The following is a 15,984-nucleotide window of genomic DNA, read 5'->3' on the forward strand; positions in this document are numbered from 1 at the left end:
ATGGTTCAACTTCATTTATGTAACTACTTTTCATATCACAACAACTTGGCTCACAATGGATGGCCGTCACTATAAATACATCCTAACGCAGCAGCATAGTGTATTGGTTCCTGGTTCCGATCTCTGTCTGCAGGTACCTTACTGGCTCTTGGTGTGTGATCTCAGTCTGGGTCACAACAGGGCAGTATTGTTCTCTTGATCTGAGATCTGTACTCCACTCACAAACCCCGCCAGTCTCATATGAACAAAACATGGAAATCAGGTCTTTGAAAACAATGCCGCCAGCAAGGTCATTTTCTAGAGCACATTGAGAGCCTTAGCATCATTACGTGAAGTCTGCTATGTTTTACCCCTCTATTTTCATGGTGCTTTTGAATTGTTAATTGGTCATAAACAATGTCCACCTGTGGCCCGGGTCTCTTTTTGTCTCTGGCAGAAGTACAGAGAACAGAGTCAGAGATCGCTCAGGGGGAACACCTACAAACTATACAACAAATCTCTCTCAAGGTTTAGAAACAAAACATCAGGAGGTATAAACTCATATGCCCTCAATGGGCCATTAATATTTCACCAAGATGCTGAGGTAAAAATGCTGCTCTGCTACTGATGTCTGAAAGCTATGCAAGAAAATATGTTTTCTGAAAATCTGACCTGCTGACATTCTGTATGTGGATTGATGATGAGGCTAGGGAACAGAAATGTATGCATTTGAGCTAATTATCTAGCTTGTTTTGTTAGCGATACATTTTATATTTCTGAACCATCACTGAGTTTTTACTGACAGAAGAGTCGTTGCTTGAGTGAGAAAAAGTGATGAGCATTGATTGCTGCTTAAAAGTAGCCAATAGCATTCATACCTAAAAGACACAGAAGGGAAATACGGTATTAGTCTACAGTAGCAAAGTCTGAAAATACATTTTAAAAATCAACAAACCAATTTGAAGACAGACTTTTTCTACAATATCCAGCAAATAGTAAAAGTGGGTCACGGACTTGATGTTTTGTTATTGTGTGTGTTAGCAAAGAGTTTTTAGTTCAATACATTCATACCCAGTCTTAGCCTTGAAATCAGCTACATTCACAGTCAATGCTTATTACTTTTCCTCCTCACTCCAATACTCAAAACTCTGACAGGAATGTAGACTGAATCACAATAAACTCAGGGACACACATTTCTGTCCCCTGGCAATGATTGAAATGAACAATAGAGATGCTGCATCATTTCAACCTGAAGGATAATTGAGTTTCCAATAGGGATGTCATATGAGGATGCCTGCATCATACAATCACAGCAGCGCAACGACAGGAAGAGACCAGGTAGGCTACCACTGCCACCCTCCCTTCCACCTCCCCTCCCCCAGCTAACCGCCATGTCAACTTGATTATTCACACTGCCTCCAAATCATAAAGGCATATAATCTAGGGGTAAATTATATTGAAATAACTATGAAAGACTGATTGTATTCTTTAGTAAAGCATCAAAACACAGAATAATACATCCTCCACTCACAGCTCCAGATGTTCACAGACCCACCATCCTACTGCAGGTGCGATGAAGAGAGAGCGTGACAGATGGAGAAAGGGATTTTTGTCAAAGGCTAAGATGGCTGTTTTTCCCATACTTAACTTTAGATAGAGCACGGAAGAACTCACTTGATAACAAAATAGGTCAGTCTACCCTGTCAGTCACTGAACCGCCGTTGTTAGTACTATTGTCTGCCATGTTCTACTACCCTGTTTGTTTCACACTCTCCTGAGCTGATAAGAGCAGCTGAAGTCCCATATGTTTTCCCTACATGGCTCTGTACTCTGTGTTTTCTTGGGTTATCAGCAGCTGTGTTGTTATATAACACCCAAATATCTACAGGACATAGCTAAATAAAGATCAAATAGAACCCAAATATTAGTACAGGACCCACAATAGCATTTTACAACCTTGTCCGTTGCTCTTATTGTATACGTTCTGAGCTGTTATGTGTGTGTGTGTGTAATTCTATCAAGAGAGTAGCTGATAATGGGCTTGGCAGGGAAGTATGGATGACAGCCCTTGCATCTCACACCTGTGAATGCCAGTGCCCAGAGGCAGTGTCTCCCCTGGCATTCACACTAACACACTCTACACACACAATTTTTTGTTGTTGTTGTATCGTTTCTTTTTTTGAATGTGTGTCTTTAGTTGTCATATGTGGACACGTTCTTGTCTAACATCTCATTCCAAAATCGTGTACATTAATATGGAGTTGGTCCCCGCTTTGCTGCTAAAACAGCCTCCACTAGATGTTGGAACATTGCTGTGGGGACTTGCTTCCATTCAGCCACAAGAGCATTAGTGAGGTCGGGCACTGATGTTGGGCGATTAGGCCTGGCTCGCAGTCGGCGTTCCAATTCATCCCAAAGGTGTTCGATAGGGTTGAGGTCAGGGCTCTGTGCAGGCCAAGTTCTTCCACACCGATCTCGACATGCTGAAACAGGAAAGGGCCTTCCCCAAACTGTTGCAACAAAATTGGAAGCACAGAATCGTCTAGAATACCATTGTATGCTGTAGCATTAAGATTTCCCTTCACTGGAGCTAAGGGGCCTAGCCCGAACCATGAAAACAGCCCCAGACCATTATTCCTCCTCCACCAAACTTTACAGTGGGCATTATGCATTCGGTCAAGTAGCGTTCTCCTGGCATCCACCAAACCTAGATTTGTCCGTCGGACTGCCAGATGGTAAAGCGTGATTCATCACTCCAGAGAACGCATTTCCACTGCTCCAGAGTCCAATGGCAGCGAGCGTTACACCACTCCAGCTAACGTTTGGAATTACGCATGGTGATCTAAGGCTTGTGTGCGGCTGCTCGGCCATGGAAACCCATTTCATGAAGCTATTGTGCTGGCGTTGCATCCTGAGGCAGTTTGAAACTCGGTAGTGAGTGTTGCGACCGAGGACATTTTACGAGCTACGCGCTTCAGCACTTGGTGGTCCCATTCTGTGAGCTAGTGCGGCCTACCACTTTGCGGCTGAGTCGTTGTTGCTCTATACGTTTCTACTTCACAATAACAGTGCTTAATATTGACTGGGGCAGCTCTAGCAGGGCAGATATTTTACGAAGATAAGACACAAGAGTATAGCAACCACTTCAATCAAACTACATTCCAACACGCGGTCGTTCAATTTACTCAACTGTATGCTGTGAGCTGCATGACGATGCCATATGGTCCTTGTATCATGGCATAGCAGCAGAATCGTTCTTTCTGATCCTCTTGAACACTGAGCACCGAGGCACACTCACAGAGCACCAGGTGATTTAGGTGACCTGAAAGGATGACCGCTGTCATTCCTGCCTCAGGTGCTCTGTTGATGTCATCCTGTCTGCCTGACCTATTCCTACTTTACAATCCAATTGTTAAAGATGAGAGAAAAGCTCTGTATGGAACACCAGGAGTAAACCCGGGTCTACAGTACATCTCTGGGGCTTTCTCACTAGGAATCTACAGTAATGTTACCACACTGGTACCTACTTGTCTACTCAAAGCCAAGGCCTTGACTCCCACTGAACGTCAGGGAACTGGATGTTCCTCAGCAGCCTTCTCATCAAGCCAAAGATCAGAGGCTATGGTAGATGTAAAGCTTCCATTGATATGGCGATGATGCCTCTCCACCCTACAGAGCCGATATGGAAACAGTAACTGATCTCCAGAAGTGTGCAGAAGAAAGGAGGGGTGGATAGCCATATTATAGCCTTCTGTATTGTATTGTAATGTAATGCAAGCTAATATTGAATTTGTACATGTTTAATGCACACTGGGTTTACTACTGTAAGTACATTCTATAAAAGGGAATGTATCAAAATCATACATTTTCTAAATCTTTTGACCAATCAGATCTGAAAAATATCTGAAGTTAAAAGATCAGAATTGGGCTCCCTGTGTAAACGCAGCGATTGAGAAATAGTATAAAAAAATACCACCTAATGTAGCTACAGTTTACTGTATTCTCCATATATCCACTATTGTTGGATCATGTCCACCCACAACCTTCAAGGTTGATTAGTTTCAAAAAGACCAATGATCCAAAAGAATCAGCTCTACTCAATTGTAATTTCTCTTATGAGTGGAGCATATGAAACAACTAGATACGAGTCCCTTCGAGTTAAACAATAGTTTGACGGCTTTGCTGTTGGATGTTCAATGCACATCAAGGAAACACAAATATCACATTTAAGTAAACGGCATCATCTATAAAAGAGAAAAGAGAACTATCATTGGACTGGACCAAGAGAGAGGAGAGGGAGGGGACATCAGTACAGAATTAGACCAGCAATTTGAATATTATAGCCACAGTGTATTCCGCCAGCAGCGAGTAGTTCATATGGTGCTATGTGACGCAGTCTCCTAATTCGTTCAGGGGAAAGTCAAAGAGTCAGGACCCAAAAATAAATGAGAGTAGTCCATTTTTCTTTTTTCACGTTCTTTTGCATGCTCCAGGAACAGAGAGCAGCTGTTAAGTTTGGTCAACATGTTTTGTTTACAAGCTTTGCATGCAGATTATGGGCAAGAGTCTATGTGTATTGGTATCCACGTGTTGTAGGACTGACTCACTGTAGTCCGTGTTCTCTGAACGAACGAGGATGCCTAAATCAGAGAAGGTAAGTACTTAGAGGCATTCAGTGCTATTCCTGGGGCCTGAGGGCAGCTGTCAAGACATGTCTCCACACAGCTGCTACTGCTCAGAAGGCGCTGAATCACACCATCTGGGAGCAGGAGTGACTATGAAACACTGCTGACAGCAGGCAGATTCACACTTACAGCACGCCTGATGACTGAAGAGAAGTGCAGATGCGGTCATATATAATGACACCCTTAAACGGTTCACAATTTATTTTTAAATAAGTTAAATTGAAAAAACGAACTGAAAAATCCAAACTGAAATGGAGATTTTTCCCTTCGAAGTCAAAAAATGGCCTGGACTAAATTATAAAATGTTTAATTAATTTGTTTGGAGGCAAATTCTTGTTTACTGTGTAATTTCTCTCACCTGTGGTAATTTGCAGGTGCATAAAGGGTACAAATTCACTTGGGTGGTGGACCATTCTTGATACACACGGGAAACTGCTGAGTGTGGAAAAACCCAGCAACATTGTTTTAATGCTTAAAAATCCTTCTTTAACCTGTCTCCTCCCCTTCAACTACACAGATTAAAGTCAATTTAGCAAGTGACATCAATAAGGGATCGTAGCTTTCACCTCAGTCTATGTCATGTTTTGTGTGTATTTGACCAGATCTGTATGACTCTAAGATGATGTGCACTGGATCTAAATAGGAATGGTGTTTAGAGAATCATCTATGAACTATCTCTGACAAGTGGTCTCTGCTCAGATTGTCAGATGGGTCTGTTTTGTTTAGATGCCAGTCTTCTCTGTCAACACACTCCTTTTCTGACAAGTCCAGCTTTTGGGGAGTAAGTCTTTGCCTGTCTGGACTGGATCCTCAGGAGGAAGAGAAGGATCCCTCCACAGCTGGTACATTCTGACCTACATGTATTCTGAGATCAGAGGCAGTGGCCAATAGATCGGCAGCAGGACCCCCGGAGTCAGGGAATCAGCAGCCAGGGAGACCCTCCAGGAAATGTGTTAGTGTGTGAGCACACTAAGAATAACATTTATTTACCCACAATGCTACAGTACAGTGCCTCTGAGTTAAGCCAGGCTGATATCGAATCACGAGCACCGTGCCTGCTTGAATTCTCATGACCCCTTAGGAAGGACTCAACATTAAGAGCAGTACCTTCTTTACCCTAGGATTGTATCAAACCCACTTATGAGAGTAGTGGTGAAAGGTTATTCTGACACAGAAAAATATATGTACAATGAACAAACTCAGGCAGAAACATTTGCTCAGGGGTTGGTGAGTGAGTAACCTCTACTGAAAGAGAGCTATAATGCCGTACAGGCCTTATACAAGGCCCATGAAATGGACAATCCCTAAAGAAGTCAACTGGGGGAGAAGAAGTACAAGCCAGGCTCTGAGAATAACAGGAGAGTACCAACAGGTTCCGATAGAGCCTCAATAAGATCGACCGGGACTTTGATGACCAATGACAGCATTTCCCGTGCCACCCAAAAACATGACATAAGACATAAGAATTTAAAATGGACATTTATTCTTGCCTGAGGCGTGTGCTCAAAGGTTCATGTTTCTCAAATAGCTCAACTATACAGTTTAATGTACACGACTTAACATACATTGAGTAACCCCTTGACATTACACTCGTAACAGGAGGCATTACAATTCAATTCAATCTATGTAACAGGTCAGAAATAGGACAGAGAACCATCAGTGCATCCTCTTGGACTTGGCTCTCTGTCACTGACCTCTTATTCTGGTACACTTCTCATCCGTCTGCTATACTGCTGAGAGTTAAGGCAGGTTTTACCATCTTACAGTGGGATCATGTGTATTTAAAGCCTGCTGACATTTGGCAAGTAATTGTGCCATTGCCCTTTCTTTAAAATGTCAAAGCTGTTATATTTCCTCAGTGGTTAACTGACTACTGCTGCAAGGCTAAATGGTAATTGTCAGGTAATTGTCATTCTGCTCATTGCTAGGTGATCAGCGCTAACTTCAGATGAGGTCTCCATTATGTGGGTAGCAGTTCAGCGATTTACAAGGGACGTGCAGTTAAGCACTTTGAATGGAAGCTATTTGTGAACAAATGTTCAATTTCTATAGTCACATAGTTCTATAAATAGCAGCACATAGTATTTCTGAATAGAACACACATTATATTTACATAATTTAAAAAAAACAGGTTTTCTTTTTACATACATTACACATGACAATGTGACTGCTAGTGTCAAAATACTGTTAGCACTTTGGTGTCACTTAGCACTTAGCCATTCTTACGGTTACGTCGCCTAATAACCAACAGATACAGTAAGAACCGTGAAATGGGGCAGGTTCCCAATACTGCTGTAATATTTGTGTGCACAGATATCATTCTAGCCAGGCATTACATGAATTGACCAGGGAAACCACTTCATGTACTATAGACTTCAATTAAAGGCAGGAAACTGACAAAGGCATCAGTCTATATTGTAGTCAGTCTAACCTGTAGAACCGACTGATATTGACACTCAGAGCCTTGATCATTGTCCCTCTCTAGACTGTTGTTGAAATCTCCCCTCTGCTCCTCTATGGTCAGCTCCAACAGCATCTGATATGCTTGCAAATCCTTGTTCTCTGTAAAACATAGGATACGGTCAGAATACTACAAATAAAGGCAATTTGACTAGATGAAACCACATTAAGTCACGAAGTAAAAAAACAAAACACATGTAAGTTCACACTTACTTTAAAAGCTGTTCTAGTTCCCTTTTGATTTTGGTGACAACTGGTGGACCTTGATAGGTTAAAGAGGTGTACAACTGGACCAATGAGGCTCCAGCACAGATCTTGTCCAGGGCATCTTGTCCACTGGCTACACCCCCAACTCCAATGATTGGCACCTTACCTTCAATGAGAAAGAGCAATATTGGGTGAATGAAAATAACATTCTATACACCACCACCCACAATCAATCAATCAGGCCAGTACCAGCTGCAGCAACAGCCATTAGCAGTGTTATGATGATCCGTCATTTATCCTACCTACCTTTTGTCAAGCTGTACATCTCTCTCACAGTGCGTGTAGAGAGCTCCTTGATGGGCTGGCCGCTCAACCCTCCCACCTCTTTACTCTGGGGGTCCTGTAGGGTCTCAGGCCTGGATACTGTAGTGTTGGAGACCAACAGCCCATCCACACCAAGCTAAAACACAAATCATGATTACCCATTTGACCTTACCCCATAATACCAAACCTAATTGTTCCAGGCACACTTGAACGAATACACTCAGGCTGCCTTTAGACAGGCAGCCCAACTCTGACCTTTTTTCCCCACTAATTGGTCTTTTGACCAATCAGATTAACTCTGAAAAAGATGTGATGTGAAAAGATGTGATTGGTCAAAAGACCAATTAGTGGGAAAAAGATCAGAATTGGGCTGCCTGTCTAAACGCAGCCCGAGTGTATTCGTTCAAGTGTGCCTGGAACAATTAGGATGCTACACTAACTCCAACAGAATACAGAACTCACTTTTAAACAGAAGGATCATGAAAAATAAGTTACGATTTGTTCATCTTAATTCTCAATGATTGGACTGTCTGACAAATTTACTGTAACGTATCCAATACTCTTCGAATATTTGCTGTGCTTTCTATTGGTCTTTTTCCATTCGGAGTCTGTCCCCTTACATGAACACAGAAAAACAGAAACACTCCTCCAGTCACCTTAACATAGAGAGTGGATAGGAGGCAACACTAATGCATTCAAATCAATTTGGTGACATAAGTCCTCTGCTGGCTAAGACCCACGGCTGCAGGACTGATCTGATGACGGCTACAGAACACAAGCCGACTACGTGAGCGGGGTGAGAAGTGTGCTCAGGAAGATGAGCAAACAGGAGAAACACGGATGACCAAAGTAAGCAGCCCCATGTCATTGGGGGCTATATACTGTAGGTTAAGGCTTGGTGAGTAGGCTACATAGAGAAGCCCACAGGACCACACTGACCCCTGTGTGGCTAGGCCTCTGACTGACCCCTGTGTGGCTAGGCCTCTGACTGACCCCTGTGTGGCTAGGCCTCTGACTGACCCCTGTGTGGCTAGGCCCTCCTTACTGACCCTGTGGTGGCTAGGCCTCTTGACTGACCCCTGTGTGGCTAGGCCTCTGACTGACCCCTGTGTGGCTAGGCCTCTGACTGACCCCTGTGTGGCTAGGCCTCTGACTGACCTCTGTGACCACATCAGCAATGTCCTGCTTATCCTGGGCGTTGAGGTCAGGGGCAATCTTTACCAGTACAGGTGGCCTGCTCCCCCCCTGTAGGGCATCACGCTCCTTCAGCACCTGGATGGGAGAGGGGGGAGGTGGAACGGGGGGGACAGGAGGGTACAGGGATACACACGAGCCACCACAGACACACAATCAATAAGATCCATCACATCCACACAGGTCAATGAGATTTAACAATGTACAGCACAACACAGAGACCAAACAAGAGCAATACAGCTGAGCAGTTGTTCCTAAGGTTAATCGTGTTCAATCCAAACAGCGCTATGCTGTACTTGCTTGTGTGATGTGTATGTTGTCTAATGGGAAGTCAATTATCTTTTGACATAGAAATCTATATGAAAGCTCACCGGCTATATCAATAAAAGTTGAACTGAACAGAAACACCAGACTTCAATAAAGGAAAAGTTGCAACAACATGCTCTCTGGAAAGCCAACGATACTGTAAACATAAAATAAATAACATGTATGATATCACATCTGAGTGTGACATCCTGGTTAAATAAAGGATAAATAAATCACATCTAGGTCAGTCAAAAATTGCCAGCCACTGACCTTGTACAGCAGTTGTCGCAGTTCCCCTTTCCCCTGCAGGTCCCTGAGGCCTGGGGTGTTGGGGCTGCTCACGTTCACCACCAGGTAATCAGCCAGAGGGCCCAGCGTACGCACCCCCTCCAGGTAGTCTGCCGCTGCATCCTGCGACAGCTTGTTCTTTCCCAGGTTGATGCCCAGGGGCAGGCCAGCTAAAAACACAGACAACAGGATATATTCCGGTTATGAGTCCCTGGGAGAGGTTAAGGTCAGAACATAAATAGAATGCCAGTGACTGAATTAATGAGAATACATTGTCCGCAAGCGTCGACTGCGTCACGAGCGTTTAGTGCATCAAATTACGCCTCGATAACACCAACAGCGTCATTGCATTTTGGTACACCAGAAGTAGCTGCATTTCCAATGGAACGCTGTGTTCGCCTTGCAGCATTGAGTTGCAGAGGCAGTTGCAGTGCGCTCTGTGTGGCGCACAAGTTGGATATATCGAACGTATGCATCAAACTGTATGCGTTGACAGAGATGGTAGGCGAAGGTGAACGTTGCACACGTATCCAGATGATACTACGTGCCATTTTGGGCAACACCCCTGTCGGTGTGATCGAGGCATTAAAAGCAAGTACATTTTTCTCGCGTCGACGCGGAGCAATGCAGGTGAAATTAGCTGATAAATTGTAAAAAAAAAAATATATAATAATTGACTGCTGGTGACTGCTGGTGCACGCATTAAAAAGTGTCTATTTAGTGTTCATAAGTTTAACTGCGCGCCAACATTATGTAGGCTGGTGCTTATGAAAAACGGTGTAGTAATGCATGAACGCAACGACATTCTACATTTAGAAACTGGATTTGGTTTCGGGAATGATATATCACGTGAACAACAGTATCACGGTTGTTGCTTACAGCCGATTGGATTGAAATACAGCTGAAACAACGTGCATGGTTAGCGAGTGCCTTGGTTTAAATGAATCAAATCTGTTCCAGAGATTGAGTGGGTTTTTGGTACAAAGGGAATTTGAGGAATTGTTACGCTCTTCCCTACTTCGCTAAGTAAAGTTGTATGGTTAAAAAGGTAAATTGGGTTGTAGGCTATGGTTTATCTGTCAAATAGACGACCTATTTGAAAGCAATACAGTGGCCTACCCGTTTTGATGTTGGGCATATAGTCTCTAGGCTACTATGGCTGGAAAACCTAGAATGAGGTAACTCAGATTTCAAGAGACTATACAACTGTTTATAAACCGCTTTCCATGACAATTACGGCTTAATAACTGGCTTACGTTACGTCGTTTATGTGAATTAATGCTTGCCAGTCTCGCACAAGCAAATTCACGCCGTTGACGGACATCCCCCTTGTGATTTCGGCTTAATGTCCCAATCCAAATCAGTGGGGAACATTTAGACATCCCCCTTGTGATTTCGGTTTAATGTCCCAATCNTCAGTGGGGAACATTTAGACATCCCCCTTGTGATTTCGGCTTAATGTCCCAATCCAAATCAGTGGGGAACATTTAGACATCCCCCTTGTGATTTCAGCTTAATGTCCCAATCCAAATCAGTGGGGAACATTTAGTTGTGAATGCTCTATTTTACTAAAAAAAATGAAATATGACAAATTGAATTCAATCAAACTTGAAACAAACACTCTTCATCAACGATATGAAGCAATGTTTTAAAAATACAACGGTGAAAATGTTTTGTCGACAAAAACATTTCAGTTTGCTTTTTGTCTGTCAATACAAGACAGTATAGGCAGGATTGACTCATTTGTAAGTGTTGATTAGCTGATCTGCCAGAGTGTGATTAGTATTAAGAACACCTCTCTGAGCCAGGGTAAAGGGAATCTCCATGTAAAAATACAGGCAGAGGATTATAGTGTAGTGTAGTTGGCTGTGTGCCTGAGACACTTGTCAGCTCACTGTCCAACCCATCTATCAGTCTGACAGACAGGACAGAAACACGAGTTGTGTCTCTAGTACCTTTAGTCAGCTCTACCTGGGTGCCTTCTCTTGCCTTTAGTCTCCCCCGTGCTGCTGCAAGACCACAGCTGTTGAACCCATATCTGAAACATACCCACAACATAAGAGGTTAAGTTCATGTAACACACAAAAATCTAAACATTTGCCAAAAAAAGCAACTATAAGCAATTTAGGATTCATTCCTTTATCATGCCATTATGATACAGTACGTGTTAATCCCTGATTTTCTAGGGTGCACATTCAATTCATTTGACTACTAAAATACATGATACATGAAATCCTGATGTGTTTTTGGGCAAAATAATTGCAGTCAGTTGAGTAAAACTGTAATAAACACCACCATAAGGAAATGAGGCCTTTAATCATCTAATGCACTCATGTTGACTTTTAACTTCTGGGAAGCTGTATTGTTGTACACTGAGGAGTGAAAGAAGCACTCCGGGCATATTATTATACAAGCAGCTTGTTAGTCTGAGCATCTCACATCCCTGCATATCATACATGCTAAATTGAATTAATCATATTGATTCGAGCCTAATATACAAAGACTTATTGTAATTTACTAACTACATTAAATACAAGACAAACAACTTGGATACATCCACAGTAAGCTCCAAAAGTATTGGGACAGTGATACATTTTCTGTTGTTTTGGCTCTGTACAACAGCATTTTGGATTTGAAATTATCTAAAAATGACAGCACTTTTTGTATATAGTCCCCTCATTTTAGGGGACCAAAAGTATTGGGACAAATTCACTTACATGTGTATTAAAGTAGTATAAAGTTAAGTATTTGGTCCCAGACTCATAGCACACAAATACTACATCAAGCTTGTTACTCTACAGATTTTTGGGATGCAATTGGTGTTTGTTTTGGTTTTGTTTCAGATTATTTTTTGCCCAAGAGAATTGAATGGTAAATTGTTTGTGTGCATCTATAAATTGTTGCTAGTTTGTGTATGTTTGCAACTGGTTTGGTTTATTCCTTTTTTAAGAGAAGATAAAACTTAAAGAAATTAATGTATTGTGGCATTTTTGAGTCACTGTTATTGTAAACACTTCTAAGTTAATGTGGATGCTACCATGACTACGGACAATCCTGTATGAATCATGAATAATGATGAATGAGAAAGTTAGACGCACAAATATTATAACCTCTCACTATTACAATAGCAGGTGAGGTTAGCACTTGGGAGGNGGGGTGTGACGCCAAAGTGACAAAATACACAATTTACCATGATTTCTGTTGGGCACAAAATAAACAAACAGCAAATGCATCCAACAAATTTGTAGTCACAAGCTTGATGCTGTCATTGCGTTATATGAATACGGAACTAAATACTTAACTTTTTACTACTTTAATACACATAAGTTAATTTTTCCTAAAATGTTTGGTTCCCTAAAATGGGGAGACTATGAGCAAAAAGTGCTCTAATTACTAAACGGTTCACCCGATATGGATAAAAATTCCCTCAAATTAAAGCTGACATATCATTCCAAAGTACTGGAGTACAGAGCCAAAACATTTTTTTAAATGGCGCTGTCTCAATACTTTTAGCTCACTGTATAAGCCCTACTGTTGTTGTTCTAGGGCAGTGTTAACATCAGTCAGTCTGTAAAATTTGCTATTCAAAACACTTAAGAAAATCACAGAAACRTATCACCCTCATCCCTGAAGAAATGGGATGGCTCTGGATATTCTTTCAGTGGTATGCTCTTAAATGTTTAGAACAAATGTCAAGCAAGCATAGACAGCCATGACAAAATGCACACTTCTTTATCGTATAGCAATTATTTACAAATACTTGAATATATGGATTTACATTTGGATCTGGGATGCTTTTTCCTGAACTGAGGATTAACTTCTCTGACAACCAATGTCCCTTCATATACGCAAAGTAGTGTGTTCTAACAACTCATGAATATGTATGTTCGTGCCTTGGCATCTCATTTCACAGCACTTTTCAGAGAATGAAAGCGAGCGCAACGAGGTAGCAGTGTAACACCCTGATAACATTCATTTGGCTCCTTCATTTCAGTGTGAAGAAGCTGTGCTACAACAAAGATAAAAGGGAATTCATATTGTAGTCTGTCACTAGTCTCAATGTAAAAAAAAAAGGTGAAATGTGTAGGTGGCAGGCTTATTCCCTTTGAACAGAGTGGAGAATGACAAAATAAACTACCTGTGATGTCTCTGTTCGCTGCCGTTTGACACAGAATTCACAAGCTAAAAACATTTGTCTATAATGAATGACAGTCAGCCATGCCATGGTTCAGTAGCCATGTCTTATTCATTCAAAACCGTACCGGTTGATGACCGCCTGGTCAGTGGTCAGTCTGAACACACGTGGTTTGGGGTTCCCCTCCTGGGGTTTGGGGGTGATGGTCCCCACCTCCACGAAGCCAAAGCCTAGTCTATACAGCCCGTCAACAGCTTCCCCATGCTTGTCAAATCCTGCTGCTATCCCTATGGGGTTCTTGAACTTACGGCCCATGACGTTCACTTCCTGGAATAAGAAGTAACAACACCAGGTTAAAATTTTGCCTAAATTCCATGGAAGTACACAGTGACCAAAAGAACAGTTACAACTTCGACTAAAAATGTTTAAAATGAGATTTGACTAGCTAGGGTGAGTCGAGACAGTGGGAGTGAAGGTTCTCAAACAAAGCATACATTCCGTTCTAATCTTACACCAGCACAAAGGCAATTCAGTGTAAGCAAGGAGAGTGAAAACACCCAACAGGAATGAACCTAGCCTGGTTAAACCAGACTAAACATAGCAAAATCTGTTTGCATGCCAGGCTAGAGGACACCTCCTCCCACACTGACCAGTGATGCTGGGTCCCTGTAGCGGTTCAGAGGCACCAGACCCAGGCCGATTAACCTCACAGCCATGACATGGGCTGTCTCTGCTCCCACAATCCTCTGCAGCAAGGGCATGAGCTGGTTGGTGTAGAAGCGCTCATCTCCCACAGCAGTGAGGTAGGAGACAAACAGGATGCTGCCGGACCCTATGATCTTCACTGCGTCCTCCAGACGCTGCAAAGAAAAATAAAACAATGTGATGGGAATAAACTGAAATATGATGCATACTGTTGTTGAAGCACAGGTGAACTGAGGGGTGTTTCAATTATTTTTCTATTACTAGATGACAGAGAGTGATCCAGAATCCAGTGGGTATACTTCAGCATGCCTGAGTCTGTCTAGTCATTCAGGATTCAGCAACAGTTAACTAGCTTACCACTTCACAGAGGCTGGTTACATGAACACGCTAACGTTAGCTAGCTAGCCACAGGGTAGCAAGCTAAGTTAGCTAGCTCACTTCATTCAACAACACTCTGATTGTAGAAGCTAACGTGAAGTGGCTACTGTCCAGTTTCGCTTACCAAATAGTAAAAACATTGTTCATGACAAATACAAACCATTAAAACATCACAGTTTCATCAATGATGTTACCTTCAGTTGTCCCGCCATGGATGTTACATCACTTTGCAAATGTCTGGAAGCATTTCTCTCACATTGCCCGAGAACCACTTCCTGAATGTAATCTCACGATACTTCAAAGGCAGCTATGAACATGTCAAGTCAGAGTTCAATGATGATTCTGCAAGATAAACATTACAATTTGTTATGATTAATATAATAAATGAATATGAGTAAGACAAAGGACTCATTAGTAACTATAGTAATTCACTGAGTAAATTAGCACAAATAAGATCAAATAAAATGGCAGATGTTAAAGATGAAGGGATAGTGTATGAGCCTAAATTAATTTCATAAGCCAATTGAAAACCAAAGATGTATTGTTACAACCCTGCTCAATATTAGGCCTTGGCTACATCAAATTGACTTGTAAAGTGGAGTAGATTGAGAAAGGTTTTTCTTCTAAATTTCTACCCTTGAGTGACGTAAAGGCACTTTTTCACTTTGCATGTTGTTTGAGTGTCTGTAGTGATTTTCCTAATGTAGTAAGAGTGTATTCACAGTTTTTCGAAAGAAAGCTTTCTAATTTCCATAAGATGGGCAGTGTGCCTTTCTTCCAAGAGCAGTACTTGTTGCAGTTTGTAGGCTACCATAGCTCTACCATCTATAATGGATTTGTTCATACGAGTCTCTTTGTTTTTGTGGATTTCTGTGGGGATTGTATCTACGGCCAGTACAGCATGCAATGAAGAGGATGCAGATAATGCCACTTCAATAAAATTCAAACATGTGTTCGGGAATATGGCCTATGAGTTTTCTCAAAAGCCAAAGAGCTGGTATCAAGCCCAGGAGTCCTGCAAGGAGCGAGGAGGGAAACTTCTGATGGCCCTGAATTGCAAGACTAAGAGCATCCTTCAGGACTTCTCAAAAGAGAGACACACAAAAAACCTCACTTGGTGGGTGGCTACGGGGGTGTTAGGGCAGTACCAGGGGCCGGTGATCGGTGAGTAAAAATACTGGTAACCCACTCGAAAATACTAGTAAACCACTCTATACTATGGTTCCTGGGCTGCTCTGTGTCTTTTGAATAGGTTTTGTTAGACACTGATTTCTCTATAGCTGTAATTGAAAAATTATTGGTCAATCTGCTGTAACTACATCC

At 42.1% G+C, this 15,984-nt stretch overlaps 1 protein-coding gene across 6 annotated transcripts; it reads right to left on the bottom strand.

The window, feature by feature from the left end:
* Positions 1-6,127: 6,127 nt before the first annotated feature.
* On the bottom strand, positions 6,128-14,955 carry LOC111974311 (dihydroorotate dehydrogenase (quinone), mitochondrial). 6 transcript variants are annotated; one of them, XM_024147543.2, is made up of 9 exons: positions 14,856-14,955; positions 14,229-14,438; positions 13,706-13,905; positions 11,399-11,481; positions 9,426-9,613; positions 8,877-8,927; positions 7,638-7,791; positions 7,338-7,497; positions 6,128-7,226 (listed from the first exon to the last, which is right to left on the bottom strand). In XM_024147543.2, exons 1-9 carry the CDS (start codon positions 14,871-14,873, stop codon positions 7,133-7,135), a joined length of 1,158 nt encoding a protein of 385 aa, XP_024003311.1. In that variant the 5' UTR covers positions 14,874-14,955; the 3' UTR covers positions 6,128-7,132. The 6 variants fall into 6 exon arrangements, with proteins under 6 accessions (XP_024003311.1, XP_023857793.1, XP_023857794.1 ...); XM_024002025.3 differs by having other exon boundaries at positions 8,814-8,927; positions 14,856-14,954; XM_024002026.3 differs by having other exon boundaries at positions 8,814-8,927; positions 14,229-14,429; positions 14,856-14,950.
* Positions 14,956-15,984: the final 1,029 nt, after the last annotated feature.

Source organism: Salvelinus sp. IW2-2015, linkage group LG15 (genome assembly GCF_002910315.2).
Source record: "Salvelinus sp. IW2-2015 linkage group LG15, ASM291031v2, whole genome shotgun sequence".
NCBI lineage: Eukaryota > Metazoa > Chordata > Actinopteri > Salmoniformes > Salmonidae > Salvelinus > Salvelinus sp. IW2-2015.